Source organism: Plecotus auritus (assembly GCF_963455305.1).
Source record: "Plecotus auritus genome assembly, chromosome: 3".
Lineage (NCBI taxonomy): Eukaryota > Metazoa > Chordata > Mammalia > Chiroptera > Vespertilionidae > Plecotus > Plecotus auritus.
The window spans coordinates 28,008,855-28,035,032 of record NC_137772.1 but is presented as its reverse complement, the minus strand read 5'-3'; the positions used below and the strand labels follow the sequence as shown (position 1 = coordinate 28,035,032).

The 26,178-nt window shown below is 50.6% G+C and overlaps 1 protein-coding gene across 8 annotated transcripts in view; it reads left to right on the top strand.

The window, feature by feature from the left end:
- The first annotated feature begins 5,159 nt into the window (after positions 1-5,159).
- The window catches only part of ANK1 (ankyrin 1), a 223,234-nt gene continuing 202,215 nt past the window's right edge, over positions 5,160-26,178 (top strand). For 2 of the 8 annotated variants that reach the window (XM_080662598.1, XM_080662600.1), the window contains exon 1: positions 5,162-5,933. In XM_080662598.1, coding sequence (XP_080518724.1) covers positions 5,811-5,933 — 123 coding nt within the window. In that variant the 5' untranslated portion in view covers positions 5,162-5,810. Of the gene's footprint in view, positions 5,934-26,178 lie in introns of all 8 variants that reach the window. The other 6 variants (XM_080662604.1, XM_080662602.1, XM_080662594.1 and 3 more) reach the window with 6 other exon arrangements.

Sequence of the window (26,178 nt, the reverse complement as noted above, 5' to 3'; positions counted from 1 at the left end):
CAAAGAGCCGCATGTGGCTCGTGAGCCGCAGTTTGCCGACCACGGTTCTATGAAGTGGAAGACAATGGCACCTGTTGAGAATGACAGAGGAGAGAGGAGGGGGCAGGGCTTGAGGTCTCCAAGAACAGCTAGGAGAGCAGTAGGCAGAGTTACTGTGGGGCTCTGAGGATCCTGGTCAGGTGGAGTGAATAAATGAATCTTATTCCAGCATTTTCTAAGAATCTAAAAATAAAGTATCTTCTTTTTCTGTGTTCTCTGAACACCTTGGCATATGTACTCTTTTACCTCTTCAAATTCCATCCTGGAAAAGGCAGTGATTAAAATGATATGTTGCCTTCATTTGTAAACCTTGAACAGGAAATGAGGAATTCTTGAGCTCAAATATTCAAGTTTGACATTATTTTGGTCAAATATAGGGGAGAAGTGAAAGCTCTCCTCAAATATTTGAAGGTATATCACACAGAGGACGGGTTTGAATAATTTATGCATCTCGCTAGAGGGCAGAGCACAGGCTGCTGTGTGCGCACTCCAGGGAGCAGAGAATTGGCCCTCTTGGGAAGCTGTCTGGGCTGTGATTTGACCTGGGAACGTGAGAGTCAGTAGAGGAATCCAATTCTCCCACTGGCTGGGAAATAGAAAGGCAATTCCTTTGGATTCTGAGAGTCTCTGATTTTCCATTTGCTTTCCTGTTCCACCCTCCATAGTCATGCATTGTAATGACCTTTCCCGGCTCAAACTTGAACTGAATACCTGCAGGGTGTGGCACTAGGCTGGGAGGTTGGGACCCACAGGTGACTGGGGCAGCCTCTGCCTCAGAGAGCTCAGGGTTGGTAGACAGTCCTTCTTTTCTAAAAGGGATCAGGGGCCCAGGGACAGCCCAACCTCAATTTAGGATGTTAGCTCTAGTAAAAGCATAGACTCTAAACACTGACTTTTTGTTTCAAATCCTAAGCCTCATGACTTACTAGCCAACGACCTTGACCAAGCTATTCATTCTCTCTGTGCCTCAGTTTCTTCATCTGTAAAATGATGATGATGATAATGGCACCTCCCTCATGGAGCTGTTATTAGGGTTACATATTCTCAGAAGAATGTCTGGTACATTCAATATATTTAGCCATTTATATTATTTAGTGCACAGGCAGCTTTTATCTTGGGAAGTTTTATTAATAATTAATAATGTTTCTTTTAAGAACACAAATAGGTCTAGTTGCATAAATGCATGATAGCAGAATGGGGTTGAGGTAACCAGCTGGAAATTTTAGGGAAGAAAGCAAAAATATGAAAATGAATCCCCTTTTCTTTATTTAACAGCTAAATAAAAGGAACCCCATTGAAATACAGAATTTACTTGAGTAATAATGACCCCAAAGGGAGAAAGAAAGAGGAGGGGTTTCTAGGGAATGTCTTCTGTGTTTGTGGGGGTGGGGTGTTTAACTTTCATTTCATAGCCATTCCCTGTATGTTTTAGTGAGCAGCCATCCTCACCATGGGTGTACACAGGACTCTGGGGTGCAAGAAAAAAAGGCAAGCCCTGGCTGGGTAGCTCAGTTGGTTGGAGCATTGTCCCCAGGTGCCAGGGTTTCGGGTTTGATCTCCAACCAGGGCACATGCAAGAAGCAACCGATGAATGAAGAAATAATTGGGACAACAGGTCGATGTTCCTCTCTCTCTCTCAGAAAAAGAAGAAGGGGAAGGGGAAGGGGAAGGGGAAGGGGAAGAGGAGAAAAGAAAAGAAAAGAAAAAAGAAAAGAAAAGAAAAGAAAAGTAAAGGAAAAGGCAAGGAGAGCCCCACAGGCATGACTCAGTGGTTGAGCGTCGACCTTTAACCAGGAGGTCATGGTTTGATTCCCAATTGGGTTTTGGGCTCGATCCCCAGAAGGGGGTGTGCAGGAGGCAGCCGGTCAGTGATTCTCTCTAATCATTGATGTTTTTATCTCTCTCCCTCTCCCTTCCTCTCTGAAATCAATAAAAATATATTAAAAAAAAAAAAAAAGAACAAAAGAAAAAGGCAAGGAGAGCCGGAGGAGGGCTCACAGTCCCAACACCTCCACCTGGTGGAGTGGCTGTGGCAGCAACAGAGGTGGCCCTGACGCCTTCAGAGGGGCAGCCTCTTCAACTTTGATGCTAGGCAGAGCGCTGTGAGTTCTGCTTCTACAACTTCAGAGGAGTAAGCTGGCCCTTTTGTTGCCTGCCTCGGGGTATTATTTTAGGTGTTTAACTCAAGTAATTACTATCACTTCTGCACTGCAGGAGAGCCCCTTTCAGTCAGGCTTCCAGTTAGGCAGCTTGGATCTGAATTCTGACTCCATCCCATTAGATGTGTGACCTCAGGGAAGTCAGGTAAACAAACTCAGCTTCCTCATGTGAAAACAAGGATAACAAGGTTTTTGTTGTGAGAGATAAATGTTACCTAAATGATTAGCAGTGCCTGGGGCATAGCAAACTGTCAATACTGTAAATGGTATTATCTCTTGACAGGAAGAGCGTCTAGGATTATCTTCTGAACCCCATAGATGCCCAACATTGCCTGTCCCCTGCCGGGGAGGGAGGAAGCCCCTGTAGCTGCTGAGATGGCTGGTGTCTGTTTCCTGCTGGCTAGTCATCTGCGGAGGAACTCAGCTGGAGCCGCTGCCATCCCCTCATCCCCCCTCCTGTGTCCAGATCAGCTTGTTGGAGCAAGTGCCTTCAGACAGCACAATCCCATGTTCTCTTTCTCAGCTTGCAGGCTTCCTAACATGTAATAGGATCCAAAAGATCTATCTTACGAGTGAACCCTGGACATGGGCAGGACTTTCTTCTTGCCCCCGCTCGAGTTTTGGGAAATCCAGGGCCAGAGCTGCCACCATTAATCAGGTGTGGTGGGTACAGGACCTCTGTACCCATCACTTACTGTTCATTAATGATAATGTTTCCCCTTTGCTTTTACAAGATTTGATTGATCTCTAGAAGGATGAGAAATCAGGATTGTGAAGCTGAAAGGGGTCTTAGACACCAACTTGTCCAACCTCTCCACTCCTCATCAAGAAACTGAATCTTGGTACCACACTCTGTGTTGGTGAATTACTCCACATTCACTCTCTCCCCTGGTCTTCCTGACAGTCCTTTAAGGAAGGTTATCAGTATCCTTGTTCATAGATATGGAAATTGACTAATTTAGTAGCAGTGTGAAGTTAAAAGTATATACTCTGGAGCCAGAGTGCTAGGGTTCAAATTCTGGCTCCACTACTGACTAGGTGTGTGACCTTGAGCAAGTTACTTCACCCCCTTGCATCCCTTCTCCCCATCTGTAAAATGTTGCTAATGCCTGGGGCAATGGAAGTGCTGAATGATTGTCAGCTAGAATGTTATTCCTTAAGCCAGAACACAGTAGACATGCTGATTTCTTCAACATATGTTCATTGAATCCCTACTATGTGCTAGGCACCATGCAAGGTACTGAAGACAGAGGGTGAGCCAGACCAACGGTGGTAGGAAGAAATGATCATTCAGGGCCATAAAAGAGTTTGATCTTCATCCCAGAGTGAGAAAGAATGGTGAGGTGAGAAGTGACTGATCAGACAGATCTGTGTTTTGAAAAGTCTAGTGTGACTGCAGTGTCGGGGACAGATTGGTGGATGGCAAATGGATGCAGGCATGAGGGTAGGAGGCTGAGGAGCACAGGTGCCTGGGCCTGGAGCTCAGAGGGGAGGTCTGTGCTGAGATAAAAAATGTGTGCCTCGTGTGTGTGCAGGCTGATGACAGCCAGCATGGTGAGCTGGCCTGGGAGAGAGTCTAGAACTGTGCCGTCCAGTACCATAATCACAAACCACACGTGGCTCGTAAGCCACTAAATGTGCAGCATCTGAATTTAGATGTGCTGTAAGTATAGAATACACACTGGATTTTGAAGCCTTAGTATAAAAGAATATGTGATATCTCACTAGTAGTTTTTTTTATTTTGAACATGTTGAATTAAATGAAATATATTCTTGAAATTAATTTTACAGTTTAGCGTTTTAAAATGTGGCTACTTTAAAACTGAAATGGGGTTGGCATTTGTGGTTCTCATTGTTTCCGTGGATCTAGAGTGGGAAGAGCAGCGGGCACAGACCCAGTCCCGGGAAAGGGCAATGTTCAAAGCAACGTTTCCAGCAGCACCTTAATTACTGGCAAGCTTCTAGGTGGGGAGGATTGTGTAGGATGGGGGCCTGGGGGCAGAGGGTACGTTCCAGTAAGAGGAAAGCAGGAGAGAAGGTGGGTGATTCACCCACTCCCCGAGTTTGTGCTGTATGGGAGAGGGTGCCCAGCTCAGAGCCCTTGGGGAGTCATTTCCGCACAGGTGAGTGGAGATAGTTTCTAGGCTCTTCTAGTCTGTGGCTGGTTTAATGTGTGCATCAAGCCCCTAGCTTAGGAAGGCCGAAGGAAGCAGACTGCTTCTTATGTTTTACCAATTCTTAAATATTGTTTTCCACAACCCCCTCTTTAGCCCTTCGTGGACGAACAGGTCCGACCCACCGAATGTGGGTGGGAGCGGCACCAGACTGAAGGGGCCGTGGTTCCCTAGTCCTGGCCTCAGTTTTCCTGTCTGTTACTCGAGGAGTTGACTAGATGACCTTAAGACCCCGTCCCCTTCCCGCAGTTTGCTACCCAGACAGACAGGTGTGCGCTCTGTACAGCCGAACACGCGTGCAGGCGGCGCTGCCGAGCGAGAGTGTGTGAGACTGTTGGGAATGGGGGTGGGCGGGCCGCGGTGCAGAAACCTAAGCTGCACTACCGTCAGCGAGAATCAAAGGAAACTGCTCACTTCATCTTGGACACGTTTTCTATCTGTAATTGGTAAATATGCAAATGAAAGGCCCACATGGTCTGAAAGGGGCAAATCAAGCTCTAAGCGAACGACAAGGACCGGGCCTTTTCCCGGGGAGCCCTGGCACCCCGCGCGCCCCTTGGAGAGAGCCCTTGGCGGCAAGGAGGCGGAGGCTCGAGGCTGGCTGGTCGCTGCCCCACAGCGGCCGCCGCCCGGGGGCGCCCCAGGCCCGCCCCCGCCCCCTCCCAAGCCACGCGGGTCCTGCCTCCGCCGCCTCCAGGCGCGCCTGACCGCGGGGTCTCCTCGGCGCGGGGCCCGCCGCATCCTCCCCTCGCCCCCAGGCACGCGAGGCCGCCCGCGGCAGGGTCCTCGGCGGCTCCCCAGGGCTCCGGGTGGAGCGGCCGGCTTTGTTCCCCGCGGCCCGACGGCGTGGAGCCAGTGCGTCTGGCGGCGGCAGCGGCGGCACTGCAGTGGTGGGAGCCCGGCCGGCCTCCCGTCTGCAGCCGGGCGCTCGCAATGCACCAGCGCGGGCGCCGAGCCTCGTCGGGCCGCCCTGGACCCCGGGTGGCGGGCTACTGCCGCGTCCTCCTGCGTTAACTGCTGGAGTCCGTCCCCTCCCCGGCCCGCTCGCCGCCGGGCGCTCGCCGCAGTACCAGCCGCCTCCCCGCTCCCGCCTCCCCCCCCTCCACCCCGGCGCCGCCGCAGGAGAGCGGGAGGGGGGGGGACGGAGGAAGGGAGGTGGCGGGGCCGAGCCCAGAGCCCGTCCCGGGCGCTGGCAAGCGAGCTCGGGCCGCGGCGGGAGGCGCCATCCGGGGACCGCCGGCAGCCGCGGCGCGCCTAGCCCTCCGCGCGGCTCGCAGCCACCTCCCCGCCGACCCGGCCGCATCCTCCCCGCGGCAGGGAGAGAAGCTCCCCCCTTGCCGAGCAGAGACTCCTTGTTTCCTCCTCGGGAGGCTGTCGCCACCTGCATTGCCAAGCGTGAGGGGTCCGGGAGGCGGAGACCTGGGCACCGCGACCCACCATGGCTCAAGCGGCCAAACAGCTGAAGAAAATCAAAGACATCGAGGCGCAGGCCCTTCAGGAGCAGAAGGAGAGGGAGGAAAACAGGAAGCGGAGGAACCGCTCCCGCGACCGAAAGAAGAAGGTATGAGGGGGCGGAGGCGGCAGTCCAGCGGCAGAGGCGCCTGGAGGTGGCTGCTGGGGAAGGGGCTCGTCAGACCCGAGCGAGGTGGGGGCGCGGGGCCGGGCGCCGGCGGAGTTGATGCCGCCCGAGAGTGGAGGGCACGGGCGGAGGAGAAGGGAGGAGGGAAGAGGAAGAGGCTTAGGTGCGGCGGGAAGAGGACAGGGCAGGAGTCTGGAGGGCAGAGCGGGCGGCCCGGAGGCTGAAGGCGCGCAGAAGCCGGGGGCCCGCCGGTGCCCGCGGAGACCTTTCAGCACCCTGGACAGCGGCCGGCAGCCCTGCTCTGTATGGGAGGAACTTTTCTGGCCTCCCTGCCACCCGCGGGTTTGGTGGGCTTGCTCCGTAAGGGCTCTTCGCCTCTCTGGCTTTCCAAGGAAGCTAGTTTGAGTAAACGCGGCTCCGGGCTCCGGAGGTTCCTCTGCCCGGCGATCCCCCCATAACCCACTCTCCCGCGTGGAGAGCATCGTTCCCAGGTCTCTGGACAAGTGGGGCTCCTGCCTTTCCCTGTCCCTTCTGGAGCCCAGGAAGCGCCTCTGGGACGGCGCAGAAAGGCATGACCCGGGGCATTTGGCAACGTCTTTTGTGCGGTCACTTAAGATTAGCAATCTATGGCCTGGAGGGGAAGTTCCTTTGGAAGCAGACACGGGTGCTGTCCAGCCTGGCCCGCGCGGCCTGGTCAGAGAACAGGTCTGCCTTTTCGTGGAGACAAGCTATGTCCCCACCATGACCGGACCTCTTAGGTAACTGTTGCTGTGTTCAGCACTTTCCTTCTGGGTCTGGGGTCTTCCTATTCCTGACTCAAAGCACCTTTAGAAACACCTTTGGTGAGGAAAGCCTTTTTGTGGGAAACATCTTGGATTTGAAGGGAAGGGGCAGTTCACTGGGCAGAGGGCTCCAGACCAGAGGTGCTAAAGGCCGCCCCCCACCCCAGGAGGCCAGAAGCTTGCCGTGCAGTTCTGAGAATTGGAGGCAGGGCTGAGCTCCAGCTTCAGGAGAGCCATTTTAACCCGAAGAAGTCGAGGTGCAGCGTGGCCTGCGAGCCTCCCTGCTGGGGAGAAGGGCCCCTCGGGGTTCCGGGGCAGAGGCATTGGTCTTGGTGAAGAAGGAAATACTTTTTTCCTGAAATTGTCTCACCCTGAGAAAAAAAGTGGGACCTTGTGGTCGACAGCGGATTGTGGGGAACAGGCTGCCTGTGGGTCCCACTCCACTGGCCAGTTGGTCAGCCGGACCAGCACCCAGCCTTTTCCTAAAGAGGAGGCACCCAGGGCAGAGATCTGCTCTGATTGTAACCGAAGTAACCAATACGCCTAGGCTTTGCTGTACCCCTTCAAAAGGCAGCCCCTCCTCCCTCAGGGATTGCCATCTTGTGTGTAAACAGTAGTTTCACAGAAGTACCACCCCTTTAGCGGGCCAAAAAAGAGGCCTTCCCCAAACCGATGGTGAATCAGAGTTTGGGTTGGTGCCATGGAGAGATTCCCCCACCCCCCAGGCCTGCTGCTGGGGTCGGAAATACCAGAGCCCATCCTGTGAGTCAGGCAGGGGGGCGTCTGGGTATAGCTGACGGTGATCACCCACTGTCTTGGCATGAATGTAAACTTCTTGCTAGGAAGCGTGCTCTCGATTTCCATTCCTGCCTATTGCTTTAGGAGCTGTGCCAATCCTCTCTCCAAACTGCTCACTCAGTGTTTTTATCCCACTTCTCACTCTCAAGCTTCTTCCTTGATGCTCCTATTACCATAAATATATTTTTTTGAGCAATAGTCCAAAGAGAACTCTCCTTCATTCTCTCCTTTGATTTCTGTTCATTCTACGAAAAACCCTTTAATGTAACTCTGAATCATGACTGCATGTAATACATGCATACGAAAGTGCAATCTCAATGTTCTCTTTCCTCCTTTGGTCTTATCTTCACGTTTTTACTCAACTCTATTTCCATTTTCAGTGCTGGATGATGATATACTCCCCTATCCCCGGGCTGCGTTATGTTGTTTTACTAGCTGGTCACAGCATACTGCGTCAGTAAGCATTCAGAGCTCTTCCATACAGATTTTCATTATTTTATGCAATATTCTGGGTGCTATGATTGATACAATAATAATAAGGAAAGTTAATTCTTAGCGATGTCATAAACTCTTAAAGCTGATTCTTTGGGTCAAAAGGAATATGGTACATTTGTATTTTATGATGATTTTGAGTTCTTTTAGCCATTGGCATGGCCTTGAGAGAATATTCCTCAGAACAGAGTTAAAATTTATAGCAAAATACAAAATCACAAGAAGGAGGAGGGCCCTGGAGGGAAAGGTGAGGGAGGCAGAGAAATGCAGAGAAGGATGTTCAGAGCAGGTGGAAGAAGCGCATAGAGGGGCTGGATAAGCAGATGGCTGGGGTGTGTGTGTGTGTGGGGGGGGGGCGTTCCTAAATTGAAGGTTCATAGAAGGTGAAGTCTAAGACCCATTTTTCACAAACGAAGTAGTTTTTCAAGGCAAAGTATGTTAAAATTAAGCAGCTGAGGACTTTATGGTTGGTCACAGACTATGGGGATGCTATGGAACCATCCTGACATCAGCATGAAGAAAGAACTTCATCCATGCAAATAAACATGTTATTCCAGTGAATTGGTAAATCATACGAATATATCGCAAAGCAATGAGCATTCTGAATTTACTAAAAGAAAAGGGGTTTGTTCCATGGGGAACCTGCTTCACGCGGACTGACTGAGCAGAGCCGCATCCCTCCCCATTTGTAGACATAATCACGGTTGTAACATCAATGGTGGTTGCAGTTTTACAGTTGAAATTGTGTGGGAAGGCGCTCGCTAAGGGGTGCTGTGCCACGGGGGATGGAGGCTGATGTTGTGACGCACTGACTGACACAGATAGAAACCACCTTGACACAGGGAACTGAGCTAAAACTCTGGAGCTCTGAAACGCCTGCATTCTTCTGGGGCTTCATTCAGTTTTCTGCTTGTGTAGCACCGTCCTTGTCTGATGCTTGCTGGGGGAGCTGCAGCTTTAAGAGAGAAAAAAAAGAATAAAATCCAGTATTTATGACATGTACTGATAAGTCCCCCTGCTTCTGAAGGTTTTGATGGAAATAAATAAATTGCAAAGCACGAGAAAAGCATGCATTTGCATTAAGAATGACAGCTTTCTAGGGCTGAGGAAGCCTTGGGCATAAGAAAGCGTGTGCTTTTTATGTTTACCCAGAGCTTGAGGTTAGGAGAGGAGGACAGGGAGGTTGGGGCGGAAAGTGAATAGGAGGAAGAGGAACAGAATTAAAGAAAGGAGGAGAGAATGAAGAGGTGAAGGAGTAGAGAGGGCAGGAAGGGGGCTGGCATCTCAGCCCTGCTTTATTCTATTTTAAAAATATTTTTATTGATGTTTTAGAGAGAGAGGAAGGGAGAGAGGGAGAGAAACATTGGTGTGAGAAACGTTGATTGGTTGCCTGCATGTGCCCCCATCAGGGATCGAACCCACAATCTGGGCATGGGCCCTGACTTGGAATCGAACCAGCAACCTTTTGGTGCACAGGACAATGCTCAACCAACTGAGCCACACTGGCCAGGGCTCAGCTATATTAAGATTAACTACCTGCAGGTCCGGTTAAGTACCCTGGGATAGTGTTTACCGAGCTCTCTGTCCCTCGCTCTCTCCATGTGCATCATCTTCGGATGTTGGTGAAGGAAAAGATCATATCCTATTCGTAGCTGTGTACTCAACACCTAGCTCAGTACCTGCCAAGCAGTGGGCATGCAGTAAATGAACCTGTGTGCAATGAGTGGTTGAGTGAGTGCATCTATATTTGTATGCCTGGATGTTGTCTTGGTCATAGGCATGTGTTCAGGTGAACAATACACTCTTTGATTGGCTGCATTTGGAGGGATCTGAAGAAAGCCCGATATTGCCTTCTTTTCTAATCATTTGCAATGCAATAGAAATTTGTAGGCAGGCAGTGGAACCATCTAATTTTTTGGTGCAGTGAATTCTACCACTGAGCATGTAGTTAGTTCCTTGCAGGGTCTCTGCTGCACTAAATGTCAAGTGGTTTTAGCCATTTGGAACAACAGCAGTGTTTGCACAGGGCCTTGGGCAGCCAAGCCAAGGAGGCACAGAAAGGAAAAAGCAAGCCCCAGAGTGGGAAGTGACCATCACCACTTTGCTGTGCAGGCGGTGCTGGCAGCCCTTCCAGTGTGTGCAGCGCTCCCAGAAGGGCCCCCAGCCTTCCTCGCACAGCTGGACCAGGCCCTGCTCCTGGACTGCAGAGATGTCTTTGGTTGGTCCAGTGATTGGAACCACAGAGGAGATAGGGGGGGGACCTGCATGAGACTGTAGTGGTTGGCCGGCCTTATCACTTATCACCAGGATGGTAGATGGAGGGTCATCTGGGCCCATGTTGCCCATTTGTAAAGGTCCTCAAATGTACACTTCTGTTGTTATCTCCAAATGAGTTTATACATTTAATCCAAGAAAAAACTGACAAGACCAAAAGGCAATGTTTGGTCTGGTGGGGCTCAGTGCTGGAGCGTCAGCCCATGCACCAAGAGGTCACAGGTTCAGTTCCTGGTCAGGGCACATGCCGAGGTTGTGGGCTCCGTCCCCAGTAGGGGGCATGCAGGGGCCCACCTATCCGCTGTTTCTCTCTTATCGATGTTTCTCTTTCTCTTTCTCTCTCCCTCTCCCTTCCTCTCTCTGAAATCAATAAATACATATTTAAAAAAGAGAGAATGGTGTTCATCACACATCTTTAAACCCAGGTTCCGTTGCTAAATGACATCACTAGTATATGTTGCCATGTGAATTGATATTCGTTTGGCTTTTGAATAGTATAATTCTGTTGCATTGCATGTTCATTACTGAATGTGTTAATTTATTAGTTGCAAGCTTTAAAATACAACTTTGGTAACCCTGCTTTGGCGTGTCTTCTGATTTTAGTACCTTGGGCACCTCAAAAAGTGGAAGTGGCCCTGCCCCTCTTGAGCTCTGGGAGGTGCTTGCAGTGGCTGAAGATGTGGGAATATTCCAAGCCTGCTGTATGTCCTTCTTCCAACCCAGTGCTCCCCTCCCTGCTGTAGAGGCAGTGGTGGGGGGAGGACGTTGTTCCTGGGTGCTCCTGTCATCACCCCCCCCCCCCCCTCGCAACCATCCGCCAGACCAGGAAAGCAGGTTTTTGAGGTCAGAGATGTTATGCCCTTAATTATGTCCAGAACTATATGGTTTGCACATCATTTGCTTCCCAAAGCCACTGTTTAAAGTGGGGCAGTACCTGAAATTCAGAGCCTGAAGCCAGTGACCTCTCTGTCAAGGGGACCTCGAGCCAGCCTCCGGGACCTCTCTCTTCTCTTGCTCACCCCAGCAAACTAGCAAACTGCTTGCTCACCAGTTCTGCCTGTCTCCTCTCAATATAGCAATGCCTTTTTTTTTTAACTCAGCCTAAGGCCTCCTTCTCCCATCTTCCAATAAAAATGAGCAAGCATTGGGCAATGGATACTGTGTCCCAGGCACTTTTCACACATGTTAACTCATTCCCATGCTTTGCCTTAATCATGCCTTTGTAAGGCTGATGTGTTATCCATTTCTTCCTCCATCAGTGCCAAAGCCCATTACTCTCTTCTTTAAGAAACCTTCCTGAATGTCCCTCCTCACTTCCATTCCAGTCAGTCTTATTCTACACTCTGCTATTTGTCGACCTGTCATTTTTTCCAGTGTGTGTGTGTGTGTGTGTGTGTGTGTGTGTGTGTGTATCACACCCATTCTTGTTTCCTCCCTTCTACTAAATTGTAAGCTCCGTGAGGCCAAAGTCTAAGTCTTTGTACATAAGCATCAGTGAATATTTATGGCTTGAATGGACTTAGAAGCTACATTTAATAGGTTCAGACTTTTTTCTTGGTCTTTCTATTTGATTTTGGAAGACTTGGTTCTTTCCCCCCCTGAACTATTCTGACCAAAGCAAAGTCTGTCATCATCATAAAGTTTTTGTAAAAAGGCTGATACGCTTTGCTTGGCTCCATATCTCCATTTTTGGTTCTTGATAAAAACAGTTCTGCTCAGTTGGTTGGGCATCATTCCATGCACCAAAAGGTTCCCGGTTCAATTCCTGGTCAGGGCTTAGTCCTCAGCAGGGGGAGTGCTGGAGGCAACAGATCCATATTTCATTCTCCCATCGATGTTTCTCTTTGCCTCTCCCTTCCTCTCTCTCTAAAAATCAATACAAAATATTAAAAAAAGAAAAACAACTTAAAAGTCTATGTCTTACAGAGCATTATGCCAGGAGTCAGATGGTTCTAGTTTCAGCTCTTGCATTTATCAGCTACGTGTAGTGAACAAGCTCTGAATTTCTCTGAGCATGAAATCTCAGTATCTGCCTGGGAATGCCAGCACATTATTATTGCAGTGCTGGTAAGTGAGAAAAGGGTACTTTCAATCATACCTTTATTTTATTTTCAGGAATGGAATGAATTTTCTGTTTTGACAAGATTTACAATCGTAGACTTAGTTATCTACATGGGTCCAGTCTATAACTTTGAGATGGGCTTTATTAAAGTCCTGCCTGGCAATTGTACCTGTATATGAAAAGGGGAACATAAAAGTGGTTCCTAGCCCTGGGTGGGTAGCTCAGTTAGTCAGAGTGTCCTCCTGATACGCCAAGGTTGTGGGTTTGATCTTTAGTCAGGGCACATACAAGAAGCAAACAATGAGTGCATAAATAAGTGGAACGACAAATTGATGTCTCTCTCTCTCTCTCTCTCTCTCTCTCTCTCTCAAAAAAAAAATAGTGGTTCCTAAATTTTCTGCGAATACCATTGCTGTGAGGGCCGTGACCGACAAATCAGGGGTGTGGAATATCACAGATAATGGAACACATGGTGCTATGGGCAGTCGGACTCCTCCAGGGAGAATCTGTGCATCTTAGGAGTGCAAGCATGATGCATCTTGCAAGAAAGGAGAACTTGTGTTACGGATACCCAGAGCTAAAGCAGAGAAGATGTACTGGCCAGCCAGTTATTATTATTGTTTAAGCAACTTTAAAAAATGTGCCTGGATGCTTCCCCTCAGAGAATATTCCTCTGAGTTTTTGCTAAGGTGCTAATATACTAGTAGCTTCAATTAATACATTTCAATCCATTTCAGAGTATGGTTGACAATGATAGCTGCAAAGCAACCTTCTTTGTTGACCAAAGGTGGGGTCTGTATTTACTGAGAGCCTGCATGCCCTAGAGCCATTACCTCATTGGATCCCTCAGAGGACCATCACATGGTTACGATGAGGTCAGAGCTGGGCTCAAACCCAGACCCACCTGACTTCAAAGCTTATTCACCGACCTCTGCACTAGGCCGCCTTCTTAGGCATTTGTTGGACCCTCAGGAGAGTCAAGGCTGTGCTAGGCACGGCAGGGGAGTCTGCACTGATGCTGTTTCCCCTGCCTTCACGTGAAGGACTTGCAGGTTCATGGGAAAGCTGCCAGAGGAGGAGATGATGTGGACTCAGGACAGAGCGCTGGTGTCTGGATTCCAGTGGGAACAGGGGTGTCTACAGGCTCTTCTGTGGTCTCAGGATTGGCCCATGTGATGGGCAGGACCTTGTCCAGGCACATGGGTAAAGACAAGAGGCCAGATGAAACAGCCACTGAAAACTGAGTCCTTGTGGTCACCTGCTCTGTGTCTGGCTCCCCTGCCTCACAAAACAGCTCGTTCCCCCTACTTTCTGTTTTGGAGATTTCTCTACCTATCATATCGTCAGCATGTCCTCCATATAATTGTTTAATACTGTTCTGGCATTACACACATAGATACTGGGATTTTTGCTTGGTATGGAGAAGAACCCCTGGCCCTCTGAGGTCCCCAGCTTTATGTGACGTGCTTGCCAGGAGCCGGCCTTGGGGTTGGGTGTGTCAGGGGCAGGTGGGACTAGAAGATGAGCACAGCCCAGCTCTTGCCCGAAGTTCTCACGTTCAGCCCCTGGATCCCTGAGTCTCATTTCCTGCCCGTGAAGTCAAGTGGGTTCGGTAGTGCCCATGAAGAGCAGTGCAGTCAGGGAGAAAACTGGCACGGGGATTAGAAGGCACAGAATACCACTGAAGTAGAATTGGGAGAGGAGCGGGTGGATGAAAGGAAGCATTCAAGGAAAAGGGAAGGAGGCGCTTAATTACGGACTGGCCAGAGCCAGAACTCCTAGATCCAATTCTGAAACTGAGGGGACGGCCCCAAATACCAAGTGAGACCTGCAGGAAAAGAGACCCTGCAGGGTCTGTCCCAATGGGCCCTCCACTTTGCTAGTGTCAGAACCCCCTGGGAGGGAGGGCTTCTTACAAGCAGACCCGCCCCACCTCCCATCGCAGAGCCTGCTGGGAGCTCCTGGAGAGCCTCTGTGCTGACTGACAGGAACCCGTTGATGGGAACACGTAAGGGAGAAACAAACCTGGAGACGAAGGAAAGAGGTGAGAAAGTAGAGGATTTGCATTCACTTGTTATTTATTCTGCATCCAATTCCCCAAAGGAAGTAGGCAGTTGACTTTAGTGCTGTGGCCAGTCCCATGGGGGAAGTCAAGTTGGCCAGGGCCCCTGGACTGGGCCTGGGAGGGGATGGGCTGGAGAGGTTTTTGGGATGGAGGCTGGGTCTTCATAGACTGCTAGTGGTCAGCCTGGTGGACGAGGGGCAGGTCATTTAGCTGAGGCAAGAGCTTGTGTGGAGGGTGAGCAAATGAGGTCTGGAAGAAGAGGTGGTCCAGAAACTGTGGGCCCAAGAGCTGGAGCAAAGAGAGCAGAGCGAGGGAGGGCAGGACGAGGCTGCAGAAGGAGCCGAGACAGGGGCCCAGGCTGGGTCCAAAGGGCAGAGGCAGCCCTAAGGGGCTCCAGGCAGAAGGTTTCTTGCCTTCCATGAATAAATGGGCTGGGTGGGGGTGATGCGGTGGTGAGCTGGGCGTCTGGATGCTGAGGGGTGATAACCCAGCTGAGGGATTGGCTAGTTTGATCTGGGGTAGCTGGTGGGGATGGAGAGCGTGTAACAAACTGGAGCTATTTAGGTGGTTGAGAAAGTTAGTCTTTCTGGGTAATAAAGTGGGTGCAAGTAAGTAGTCCAGCATGAAGCTGTAGGTTTCATTTTGACATGTTAACACGCGTGTGTGTGTGTGTGTGTGTGTGTGTAATTAAGTGTCTACAGGATCTCATTTCTGACTTGGTATTGGGTAGTTAGTTGGTGGAAAGAGGAGGGGGAACAGGTGAGGAAGAAAATAATAATTCTTTTTTGAGGAATATATAGTTAGGTAGCTTCTTGGGGCTCTGACTTGATAGAGGGAGAGAGCTAATAGCCATGTTTGTAAATATCGGGGAACCTGTCAGGTGGACAGGAGAGGCAGTCAATTCAAGCTCGAACTCTTCTGGAGTGCAGATCTTTTGAGTGATGGCTTTATTTTATTTTATTTTTAAAAAATATGTTTATTAATTTCAGAGAGGAAGGGAGAGGGAGAGAGAGATAGAAACATCAATGATGAGAGAGAATCTTTGATTGGCTGCCTCCTGCACACCTCCCACTGGGGATCGAGCCTGCAACTCGGGCATGTGCCCTTGACCAGAATTGAACCAGGGACCCTTCAGTCCACAGGCCGACGCTGTATCCACTGAGCCAAACTGGCTAGGGCATTTATTTTATTTTTTAAAAATATATTTTTATTGATTTCAGAGAGGAAGGGAGAGAGAGGTAGATAGAAACATCAATGATGAGAGAGAATCATTACTTGGCTGCCTCCAGTATGCCCCTACTAGGGATTGAGCCTGCAACCCAAGCATGTGCTCTGACCAGGAATCAAACCATGACCTCCTGGTTCATAGGTCGATGCTCAACCACTGAGCCATGCATGCTGGCCTAGTGATGGCTTTAAATAGGGCACATGCATGTGACAAAGCTTCCAGGGTCTTGTGGGAGGGAAGAAATTTGACTGGTGGGTGCTCATGCTGGCAGGGAGGGCAAGCCCTTGGGGCAGGAGATGGGCTGTTAGGAGGCAGGGCGACCCTACCTCCTAAACAAATGACTTTGTCTCCATTACCCTTATGGTGAAATGCTATGGAATTATCAAATATGATGCTTGAAAAAAATGTTTTTAAGAATATGCTTCTAATAAAAAAACAACACTAGGAATGCACTTAGAGATAATGTAATTTAAAAATGTAACGTAATGTAATTAAAAGACAAGATAGGGATGCCCTGCTGTCAAAGGGCATAGCTGGGTCCTCCCTGCCTGTGGGTCTTCAGGAGATGAAAGCTGGAATTTATTGATAAGGTCACTCCCCCAATAAGGAATTCCAAGGTGACGTGGACTAGAGCCAAGTAGGTACTGGCTCCAAGTGGAGCTGGAGTGTGGTCCCGAATGTCTGGGCAGTCAGGCCTTGGCATGTGGAGCTGTCCATTGTAAACCAACCTGAAAATGTGTGTGTGCTGGGTCTAAGACTCCACTCTGCCGCCAGAGTGATCTTCCAAAAATGCAAATCAGATCTCGACAGTCCTTCCTTTAAATCCTTCAGTGGTTTCCTAACTGCCCTTAGAATAAAGTCCAGGCTCGTCACTTCCCAGGCGCCCCTGTGGCGCCCACAGCTGCCTTTCCCATCTCCTCTCGCTCTCTCCTACGTGTTGCGCTCTGCTGTATTCTGAACTCGTTCCGGTGCTTAGGGTATGTGTGCTTTCTCTGCCCTTAGAGATTCCCATCTGCTGAACCTTTCACTTCAAACCCTGCACTTCAGTTTAAACGTTGCCTCCTAAATCCCAGGTGAGGTTTGGCCGCCCTTCCCTGTATTATGCTGGTGTGCTTGTGGGCAAGGTGACCAGAAAATTAAGGGGACTTTTGTGTGTCATGAGGTCATCTTTGATTGTGATGTTGAGCAGCCATGAAGAGATGTGGGCTTTGGAATTAGTGGAGTCAGATGGTTCTGGGTTGGTGTCCTGGCTCAGATGTTACAGCTGGGTGACTGGGGACTAATTGTTCAGTTACTCTCCCTAAGCCTTCATTTTGCCATTTGTAAAGTGGGGAGAATATCTACCACACAACCATGCAGGGTTATTGGAAGGATGATATGAATTAACATATGTAAAGCACCTGGGATGTAGTAAGCACTCAATAAATGCCTGGTCCAAGGCCTCAGTTCCCACTCACGCCCATCTCCTACCCTGGAGCAACCAATAAAATCAAGACATGGGAATTAATATGCTGTGGATGTGGTGGTGATGGGGGTGTGTGTGTGACAGAAACACACATCTGCACCCAGAGCACTGAATGGATAAAAAATATTTAAAAATATATGACCACCAGAGCTTTCCTTTTGAAAGTTGAATCAGATTTAAAAGGTGAAAGTCTGGGCCCACTTAGCTAAATTCTCACTTTGTATATAATGTAAACATAGTGAGCTCCTTTCCATCAAGGTTACATCTCAAGGTTGAGCGCATTCATCTAGTATTGCTGCCAATTTCTTAAATGAATTAGGAAAGACTGTGGAGAAACGTGAGCCTGATGTGAAATTCCAATTAAAGTGAAGACTCGGAAACAGCCCAAGTCAGAAAAGCTTCAAAGTCCGAGATGTCTGTTGAGTTGTACTGAATTTATGGCGATGTTAGATTCTCCTTTGGCGAGGCAATTGGCAAGTTCACTTTGATGCCATTTGAAGGAGCTGCTTTGGCGTCTGCCACTCTGAAATGAGCACGCCACCCGGCTGATCTTAGGTTATGCCCTGCCCTGCCAGGGGATGCCTCGGGAGGGGCCAGGCGTGCGACGGATTCAGTCCAAGAGTCTTCTCTGCTTTAGGACAGCACGTGGTGGAAGAGCCCATGCCGGTCTGCGGTCATTGCGCGATGCCTGGGGAGCCATGTTAGGGCAGAGTTCTCCAGCAGGCATGCTCCACTCCCTGCTTTGGGCTTGTCTTTCTTTTAACATTGTCTTCTGCTTGTTGTATGTGTCACAGCCTTTTGACCTCATTTTTGAACAGATCTGCATTTATTTGAAGGACATCTGGGCTACACGCTGTGTGGTTGAATCTTAGCGCTTTAACCCACATGCTTTCAATATTGTCCCACACATGACAGGACAGAAAAGAGGCAGATAGGAAAAATGTTCTTTATGAGTCTGTACCAAGGGAAAAGCTATACCATCATTAGATTCTTCAGGGAGAACGTTGACCATCTCTCCCACGAACTCACCTTTCCCCGCCCTGCGTGCATCACCTGCTTGCATTGCCACTGTTCTTGCCAGGCTTCAGTCCTGCGGTCACCTCCTCTGGTTTTGCCCCCCAACCCAGTCTTTCTCTTGCAGCAAGAGCCATGGTTTTTCAGATGCACTTTGGTAGTTGTCACTTCCCTTCATAAGACCTTTCAGTTACTTCCCATTGCTTTTAGATTCATGTCCAACTCTTTCCCATGGCTTCCGAGGTCATCAGGATCTGCCTACCCTGGTCCTTCTCCCCACTTCCAGGGTCTGTGTTGCTCTGCGGCTCTGCACCTTCTCCTGCTGTTCCCTTCTCTCTGGAGCTCAGTCCAATCCCTGCTCATCCTTTGCAGCCCAGCTTCACCTCCTCCAAGAAGCTCTCTTGAGTCTGGGTCAGAGATGCTACGGAAGGGGTGCCTACCCTGAAGGGAGGTTGGTAAGATGGTGTTCCTGCGTGGGTCCAGGGCATTTCCCAGGCCTTTTAAAGCTAATGACACTCTCAACGAAGGCCTAAGACCACACAGGACTGCGGACCCAGTGAGGAGATGACACTAATGCATTGTCTTGTATTTCTCAGTTACCAGAGCCTGAGTGTGATCTGGATTGTAGGAGCCTCTCCTTCCTCCCCTCAAGTCTGTGAGCATTGACTATGTGTGGTTGTGGACGAAAAGAACAGACCCTGGATCGAGAGAGCTGGGCTTGAGTTCCAGATCTTTTCACTTTCTTGTGTAGCTTTGGACGCTTCTCTGAGCCTCAGTTTTCCTACCTCTAAAGTAAGAGGATTCTAAGCCTCCGCTGGGGTACCCGTAATTCTGTTGATTATGTGAATTTACAAGGCCACAGGGCAAAATGGTTCCAGAGGCCAGCTAGCTTCCCCTGGCCTAAGGTGTGCTGGAAGGGAAATCTGGGTGGAGGAGGCCGTCCTGGGGTCCAGATCTAATGGGTACCAGACTGGAGGGCCCAGGGATGTCAGCAAAAGTGTGAAAGACCACCAAGGATAGAGTTTGGGTTCAGCTCCTTTATACTCATCCCATCTAACGAATTATTTCCACAACACTGACCCTGGGCAGATCAAGGAGAGGAAGCCATCCTGGTCAAGCTCAGGGGCCACGTGGGCTGTTAGAGGTCACCGAGCTCAAGGTGAACAGCTCCGGCCCTTTGGGCATGTGTTTTTATAGAGCCTGTGTAACTGGCACCCCTGTGACTCTCTAAACCTCTCGCGGAGGCCAGGAGGGTGCCTCCTTCCACGTTTGTAACAAAGAGCAACCTCTGAGAGGGCAGAGCAGACCTGCCCCAGGTGAACAGAGAAAGCAGGAGGCAGGGCACCTTCTATTTTCAGTGCAAGGTGACTGGGCCTGTCACATTCAGAGCTGCTTTCAAGGTCATGAGCAAGGCGAGCCTCCTCCTGTGGAGCTTGGCGGCCTTGACTCCAGTGGGGGAGGGGCTGGACCAGCCCGTTCTCCAGTGTGTTCTTGGAAAGCAGACCCTGGCAAACCCCAGGCCCAGAGCACAGGCGCCGGCTGTGGGACATACAGTGCGGCCTGTAAGACAGGCCTGGCTCTTTAGAGACTCCTCTCTTAGAGGTGAATTGCCCATGTTGGGAAAATCCCAGCTTTGTCACGTACCGAGCTTCTAAGGAGTCAGTGTTCTCAGGAGAGGTCGGTGCTCCAAACTGAAGTGCTTTTTCAGTTCCAGCCTCTGGCCCACCGGCCTGTTCTCCCTGGAATGCAGTGCTCACTGCTTCAAGGGAAGCCCAGGTGCTGCACACCTGTGCCGTCTTCTTCAGTGGCTGCTCTGGGGGACTGGGGAGAGGAAGGCGAGCACTGTCCCCATGAGGGACATCTAGGTCTGGGCTGTTGTTGAACTAGAACCCTCTCCAGGGGTCACAGGGTAATTAGGCCCCATAGAGCCCTGGGAGCAGGGCAGTGGATGCCAGAGGAGAGGAGCCATCGTTACGTGGAGCTCAGATCGCCAAGTGTGTCCTCCCAACAGCCCTGTGGAGCAGCGGGGGCAGGTCCCCGGTTCAGTAAGAGTCAGGAAGACTGTGTTTCACTCCACCAAGAAGCACTGGAGCTGGAGCGGGAACCTTGGACCGCCTCTCTCTAAAGTCCCAGTTTTTATAACAAGCAGGCGGTAGCAGATGCAGGGTGTTGTGGATTAAAATTCGTGTTGTTTTCTGTTTTTCTCGTCTATCAACTGCCTACCCAGCTACCAGCAGGAAAACAGCGAGGCCCAGCCAAGGGTGGCTGCTGTTCTCTCCACTGAGAGAGAGAGAAGAGAAGGCAAGGGCAACAGTGACCTGCACGGGGGCCGCAGACCAGCCCGCTGTCCAGGTGAGGACCTGGGAGAGCTCAGCAAGGTTAAGTCACTTGCCCAAGGCCATCCATTGGCTCAGAGCCAGGGCTGGGGTTCACACTGGCGGCCTGATTTGAAATCCTTCACCTTACTGTCTCTGGGGCTATTGTGAGGATTAAACAAAATCAAGTAGATAAAGTGCCTAAATGGGGAAGGATGAGGAGCACAAAGTGAAAAACATTTAACAGCACTTAACACAGAGCCTAGAGCTGGATAAGAATGCTGCATGTCAGTTGCCTGGACTCTGTGAGATAAAACACCCCTCCCACTTGGGGAGAGGAGGCATGCACTCCTCCTAAAAGAGCCAGTACCAGAGGTAGGGAGATAAAGATAGAGATGGACACACAGAGAGACAGACACATAATAGACTGTGCAACCAGGGCCTTAGAAAGGGGACATTAGGAACTAAGGATGGCCCTGACTTTGTCCCTAGGAAGTGTCTGGGTGAGCCTGGGAGGGTGACTCCACTTTCGGGGCCTCTGTTTTCCCGCCTGCCTTGTGGAGGGCCTGGAGGAGGCCAGCTGACATAGCATCTCGGAAGGGACCTGGGGGATCTCATCCCTCAGCCCCTTCATGGGGAAGCTCTCCAGAGAAAGGGACTGACTTGTCCAGGTCGCACAGCTATTTTCAGTGGCCAAGCAAATACTAAAAGCAGGCCCCCAGGCTTGGCTCTTCTGGCCCTGGTAAGACATTCTAGCCCTTATGAGCTATGATTTTTTTTATTTTATTTTTATTTTTTAGCACAAGCTGGTAGGAGGGACTCAGAGAAGGGAAGAGGGACTATGGAAACAGCCCCACCAAGTAAAGGTGGAACGAGGAAGAGTGTGCAGCCATTGGCTGTGGCCCCCTGACTGCGGGCGGAGGGTCTCAGTGATTCAGGACCCTCCAGCGCCTCTGCGAGTGACGAGGCTGCCAGGGAGCTTGGTTTGGGCACAGAAGCCTGAGCCTTTCCTGGGCCTGGTGGAAGGAACTGTGCCCTGGATAGATTATTCCAAATTGGTCCTCGTCCCACTGCCCTAATTAGTGCTCTTTGGAGCCACGTGCAGCTCTGGGTGTGTTCAGGGCCCGAGTGGGCTGCGAGTGGCCTGGTATGGACACAGTTTATTCCACACATCTCTGGCCTTTGGGGGCACATTCATCAAGTGCAGCTGCTCCTTTTAAAGGTGAGAACTGAGGCCTGGGTGGCAGGAGGGACCTCCCCAAGGCTATGGCTGAGTGGGGCCTGAACCTCAGACTTCTGAGTGCTATTTGGGTGCAAGGTCTGGTTGCCCCTTGAGTGATGGAATATGTCTGTCTGTCTGTCTAATCTGAGTTGTCTACTATTTTGTTCTGCTTCTTCCTTGGGGAAAGAACCAATAAGAAATGCTCCTTTGCCCTAGCTTTTGGCTCAGCAGATAGAGCCTTGGCCCACGGACTGAAGGGTCTCTGGTTTGATTCCGATCAAGGGCATGTACCTTGGTTGCAGACTCAATCCCTGGCTCTGGTTGGGGCTCATGTAGGAGGCAACCAATCGATGTGTTTCTCTCACATCAATGTTTCTCTCTCTCTCTGTCTTTCCCTCTCCCTTCCACTCTCTCTAAAAATCAATGGAAAAAATATCCTTAGGTGAGGATTAGTAAACAAAGCCTCATAGTAGGTACACTGCACTTTTCATACTTGACTTAAGCCCATCTTTTCAGCTTTAACTTCTTCCTTCCTTTCCTTCATCTCCTCTAAATATGTGCTGGGCCATTTCCTACATGCTCCCATATCTCCTCCCAGAACCCCCCACTCCCCCTGCTCTACTGTACTGCCTGCCAGTGCTGGACACAACGTCCAAAACCCCTCTCCCCTTGGCTATCCAGTAAGCTCCTATTCATCTTTGAAATCCAGAATAAATATCACCTCTTTCGGGAAACCTTCCCTGACTTCATTAAGTAGAAATAATTGCCCCCTCTTTTGTGTTCCATTAGCACTGCTCACCTCACTCTCACAGCACTCATTTGTTTAAGTCAGAGCTGGGTGAACTTTTTATGGTAAAAGGCCAGATGGTAAATATTTTTAAGTCTCTGTTGCGAGTATTCGGCTCTGTCATCGTGGCACAAAAGCACCATAGGCAGCACACAAATGGATGAGCATGGCTGTATTCCAATAAAACTTTATTTATGGACGCTGACATTTGAGTTTCATTTCATTTCCACGTTACAAAATGTTATTTTTTGTTTCCCGCAACCATTTAAAAATGTGAAAACTATTCTTAGCTTGTGGGTTATACAGAAATGGGCAGCAGGCTGGATCTGGCCTTGAGGACAGTGTGTAACCCTGGGCTAAATGCTTGTTCTCTTTGTTAGACCGTGCACAAAAGCTGGACCTCGGTCATCTCTGCATCCCCAGAACCTGGTGATTCATTAAACACACGCCCAGAGAATAATCACTGCTGGTTTCTTAAACAATCCTGTGAGGGAGGAAGACAGAATAGGCCTGACTGCTCCTATTTCACAGATGGGAAGACTGAGGCTGTCGGCCTGGTGCCCTGGAAGAACCTCGCTTCTGATCTCCACTCCAGCAGGGGAGTTGCTGCATCTGATCCTGGGGGTGTTGTGGTTGCTGCGCCTTCCTCTGTCGCTGGGGGCGCTCTGAGGAGCTGGGCTAGCAGGATGGCTGGGTTGCTGGATGCAGGAGAAGCCAGCCAGGAGCACCTCTTTCCATTGTGAAAATAGTTGCCGCCTGGTGCCTGCCTGGGGAATAGGGCTGTCAGCATGGCTTGGTTTCCTTCCTGCATCTCTGGCATGGTGCTGCTCACATGAGAGGCAGCCCTGTGGATGCTGCTGAGGGGGATTGTTACACATAGCTAAAATTAGATGCTTTGTTTGAATTATGTTAATTTGACTTAATTGCTGGGGAATGTCAGTGTTCTTCAGAAATCCCGAGCTCTGCGGGTCTGGGTGAACAATAACCCGTATATTTGTGTCATGCCTCCCTATTCCCAGTACTTCCACCTTCATTTTCTCATTTGCTCTCTCACAACAAACTCAGGAGGGCAGCAGCCCAGGTGCGATCCCCTTTCTCCTGGATGAGGAAGCCGAGGCCTGGGTGGCGAGGTTACATTCCCCAGGCCACAGCTCTGATTTCTAGGTGGCTTCCATTCTACTGGCGCTGTCTTTTAAAAATGCTGTGGTCCCCCCCCCCGCGCCCCTGCCCACACACACACTTTTTGAGCTGTAGGCAAGGCTGGCAGTTGCACAGGGTCCTGCCCTTAGAAGGGTTCTGAGCTTGCTTTAAATGCTCTGCAATGGCCATTTGGAGATTATTAATCATTAAAAAAATATCCTACTAAAATATCTTTTCATTGATTTTAGAGGGAGGAAGGGAGAGGGATAGAGAGATAGAAACATGGATGAGAGAGAAACATCAATCGGCTGCCTCCTGCACACCCCCACTGGGGATCGAGCCCGCAACCCAGGCATGAGCCCTGACTGGGAATCGAACCGGGACCTCCTGGTTCATAGGTCGACACTCAACCACTGAGCCACGCCGGCTGGGCAAAGTGGGATTCTGCTGCGGCTTTGGTGCGAAGGCCAGCAGGTCAGCCTCCAGCTCCTCCTCTGCCAGGAGCACAGGTGTGCCGCCAGGAACAGGCTGTCCTGCCTCTCAGCGACCCTGGCCCCGCCCCAGCCTGGCATTCACTGTCGGAGGGTGTGTGTGCCTCCGCAGCTGGGGTCTCATTTTTCTGACCTCAGCTGTGCCTGGTGATTCTCTTCCTGGGGTCCTGTGACAGCGTGGAGGTTCCATAACTTATCTTTGTTTTTCTAAAAAAATTAGACATAGAAATGATTTTGATTTGCTAATTTGTAAATATAAATCTTTCCACTCAATCAGATTTAGGTTTACATTGATCAAATGGCCTTTATTGGAAAAAAAAAATTCCATGAAGCCTTTCTGAGGCCTTGATGGATTGTTCCTGTAAACATAAGTATGCAGAATTGCTCGGCAAAGTTAAAAGTGGTACAGAAGGGGGGAGATTTCCATTGCCCACACATCTCTCATGTTGGTTTCTAAATAAGATCCATCAATCCGACGAAAAGGAGATGTTAGAGGTTTTCCTTTGGACCTTCAGCGTTCAGGTTGGAAGTCAGGCCTCTCAGTGGTGTCAAAGAAAGTGCATAGGTTTTAGTGTTGGATAGACCTTGGCTGGATCTGAACTGTACCACATGCTGAATTAGCTTCTCTGAACCTCCGTTTTTTAACCTGTAAAACAGGTCACCTGTCGGTCCTCCACCTCTCCAGGCTGAAAGGAAATATTAAATGCGTGTCTGTCCTCTCATCCCCCTGCCATGCACACTCAATGTCAGTCCCTTTCCCTGGTGGGGTCGGCTGAGCAGCCAGCACCGGTGTGAGGACGAGGACAGGTAACTGGGGGTGGGGAAGCATTGCTGCAGGGGTGGCACCGTCTGGAGCCCCTGGTGGCCACCCACCTTTAGGCCGTGTGGCGGCGCTGGTGGACCTGCAGGCGGCTGGGGACCACCGGTGGGATCCGGGTCTTCCCTGGGTGCCTGCAGACACGCCAAGACCAGGAGCGGGGCTGGGGCGACCGCTTGCAGCCTGCGGGTTAAAGGAAATGGGCTTCTGGATTTGGGCAGCAAGCGCCAGGTGAGGGCGGTGACTTAGAAAGATCCCGAGGGCCCAGGGCGGGCGGGAAGGAGCCTGCCTGCCTGCATGTGCGAGTGCCCGGGGTTCACATCGCCTTGAGCGGGAGCCTGGGATGCAACCAGGAATTGAAAGCCAAGCAGGTGTCCTTGGGCCTCCTTTCTCTCGCCTGGCAGCCTCTCTGCCCCGGGGACTTGCAACATTAGATCATCTAAAAACACAGCAAAAAGAACAAAGGAACAGTTACTGTCCCTCGAGGGAAAGGGCCCCCACGTGAATGGGTGATCTAGGGAATCAGTCATCGCCCTGGAACCTCTTTGCTTTCCAGCATGTGGCTGTGCTACCCCCGTGCTAGGAAGAGAGGCCCTGGGAACAGCTATTCATTTAGTCAGCAGTTGTTGAACACCTGGCACGAGAGACCAAGGGAACTGGACGTTGAAAGTACCTACTAGGTGTTCAGAGAGATGTGTCCTACTGTGGAGCCTTGGCATTGAACCTGGGTGGCCCGTTAGAAAGAGCCGGGATTTTGGAGTTGGATGGATTTGGGGTCAAGGGTAGGCTCCACCTGGCCAAGTCCCTGGTGGCTTTTCTCACCTTGTCCGTTCTCCGGTGTCAGTGTTTAGGTCACGCATCCAGCTCGTGGTGTGGAGAGGGCAATGGTCACTCTCTCCAGGGCACCTGGAGCTGAGGATTCGGGCTACATCCCGCCTTCGCATGCTGTGCATCCTCCCCTCACTCCTCCCGGCCCCCGATTCTTTAGCCACAGCCCCTTCTGCCAGCCCTGGGCTGGGGCCTGGGTGCTGGGGCCTAGCTTGGCTGCCACCCTGCACTACAGGGCTGCGGAGGCCCTGCTTGTGGGCCACCCCGGCCTGGAGGAGCAGGAGAGGAGGGCTTGAGGTCAAGGATAGGAGGGTGAAGGAGTAGGAAGGTGGGGACCTGGTCACCCCATGTCCCTTCCAGAGCAGCTCTGTGCCCTCCCATCTACCACCCTAAGCTGCATAAATGGGCAGGATGAAAGATGCCTCCTGTCCGGACCACCACCGACGC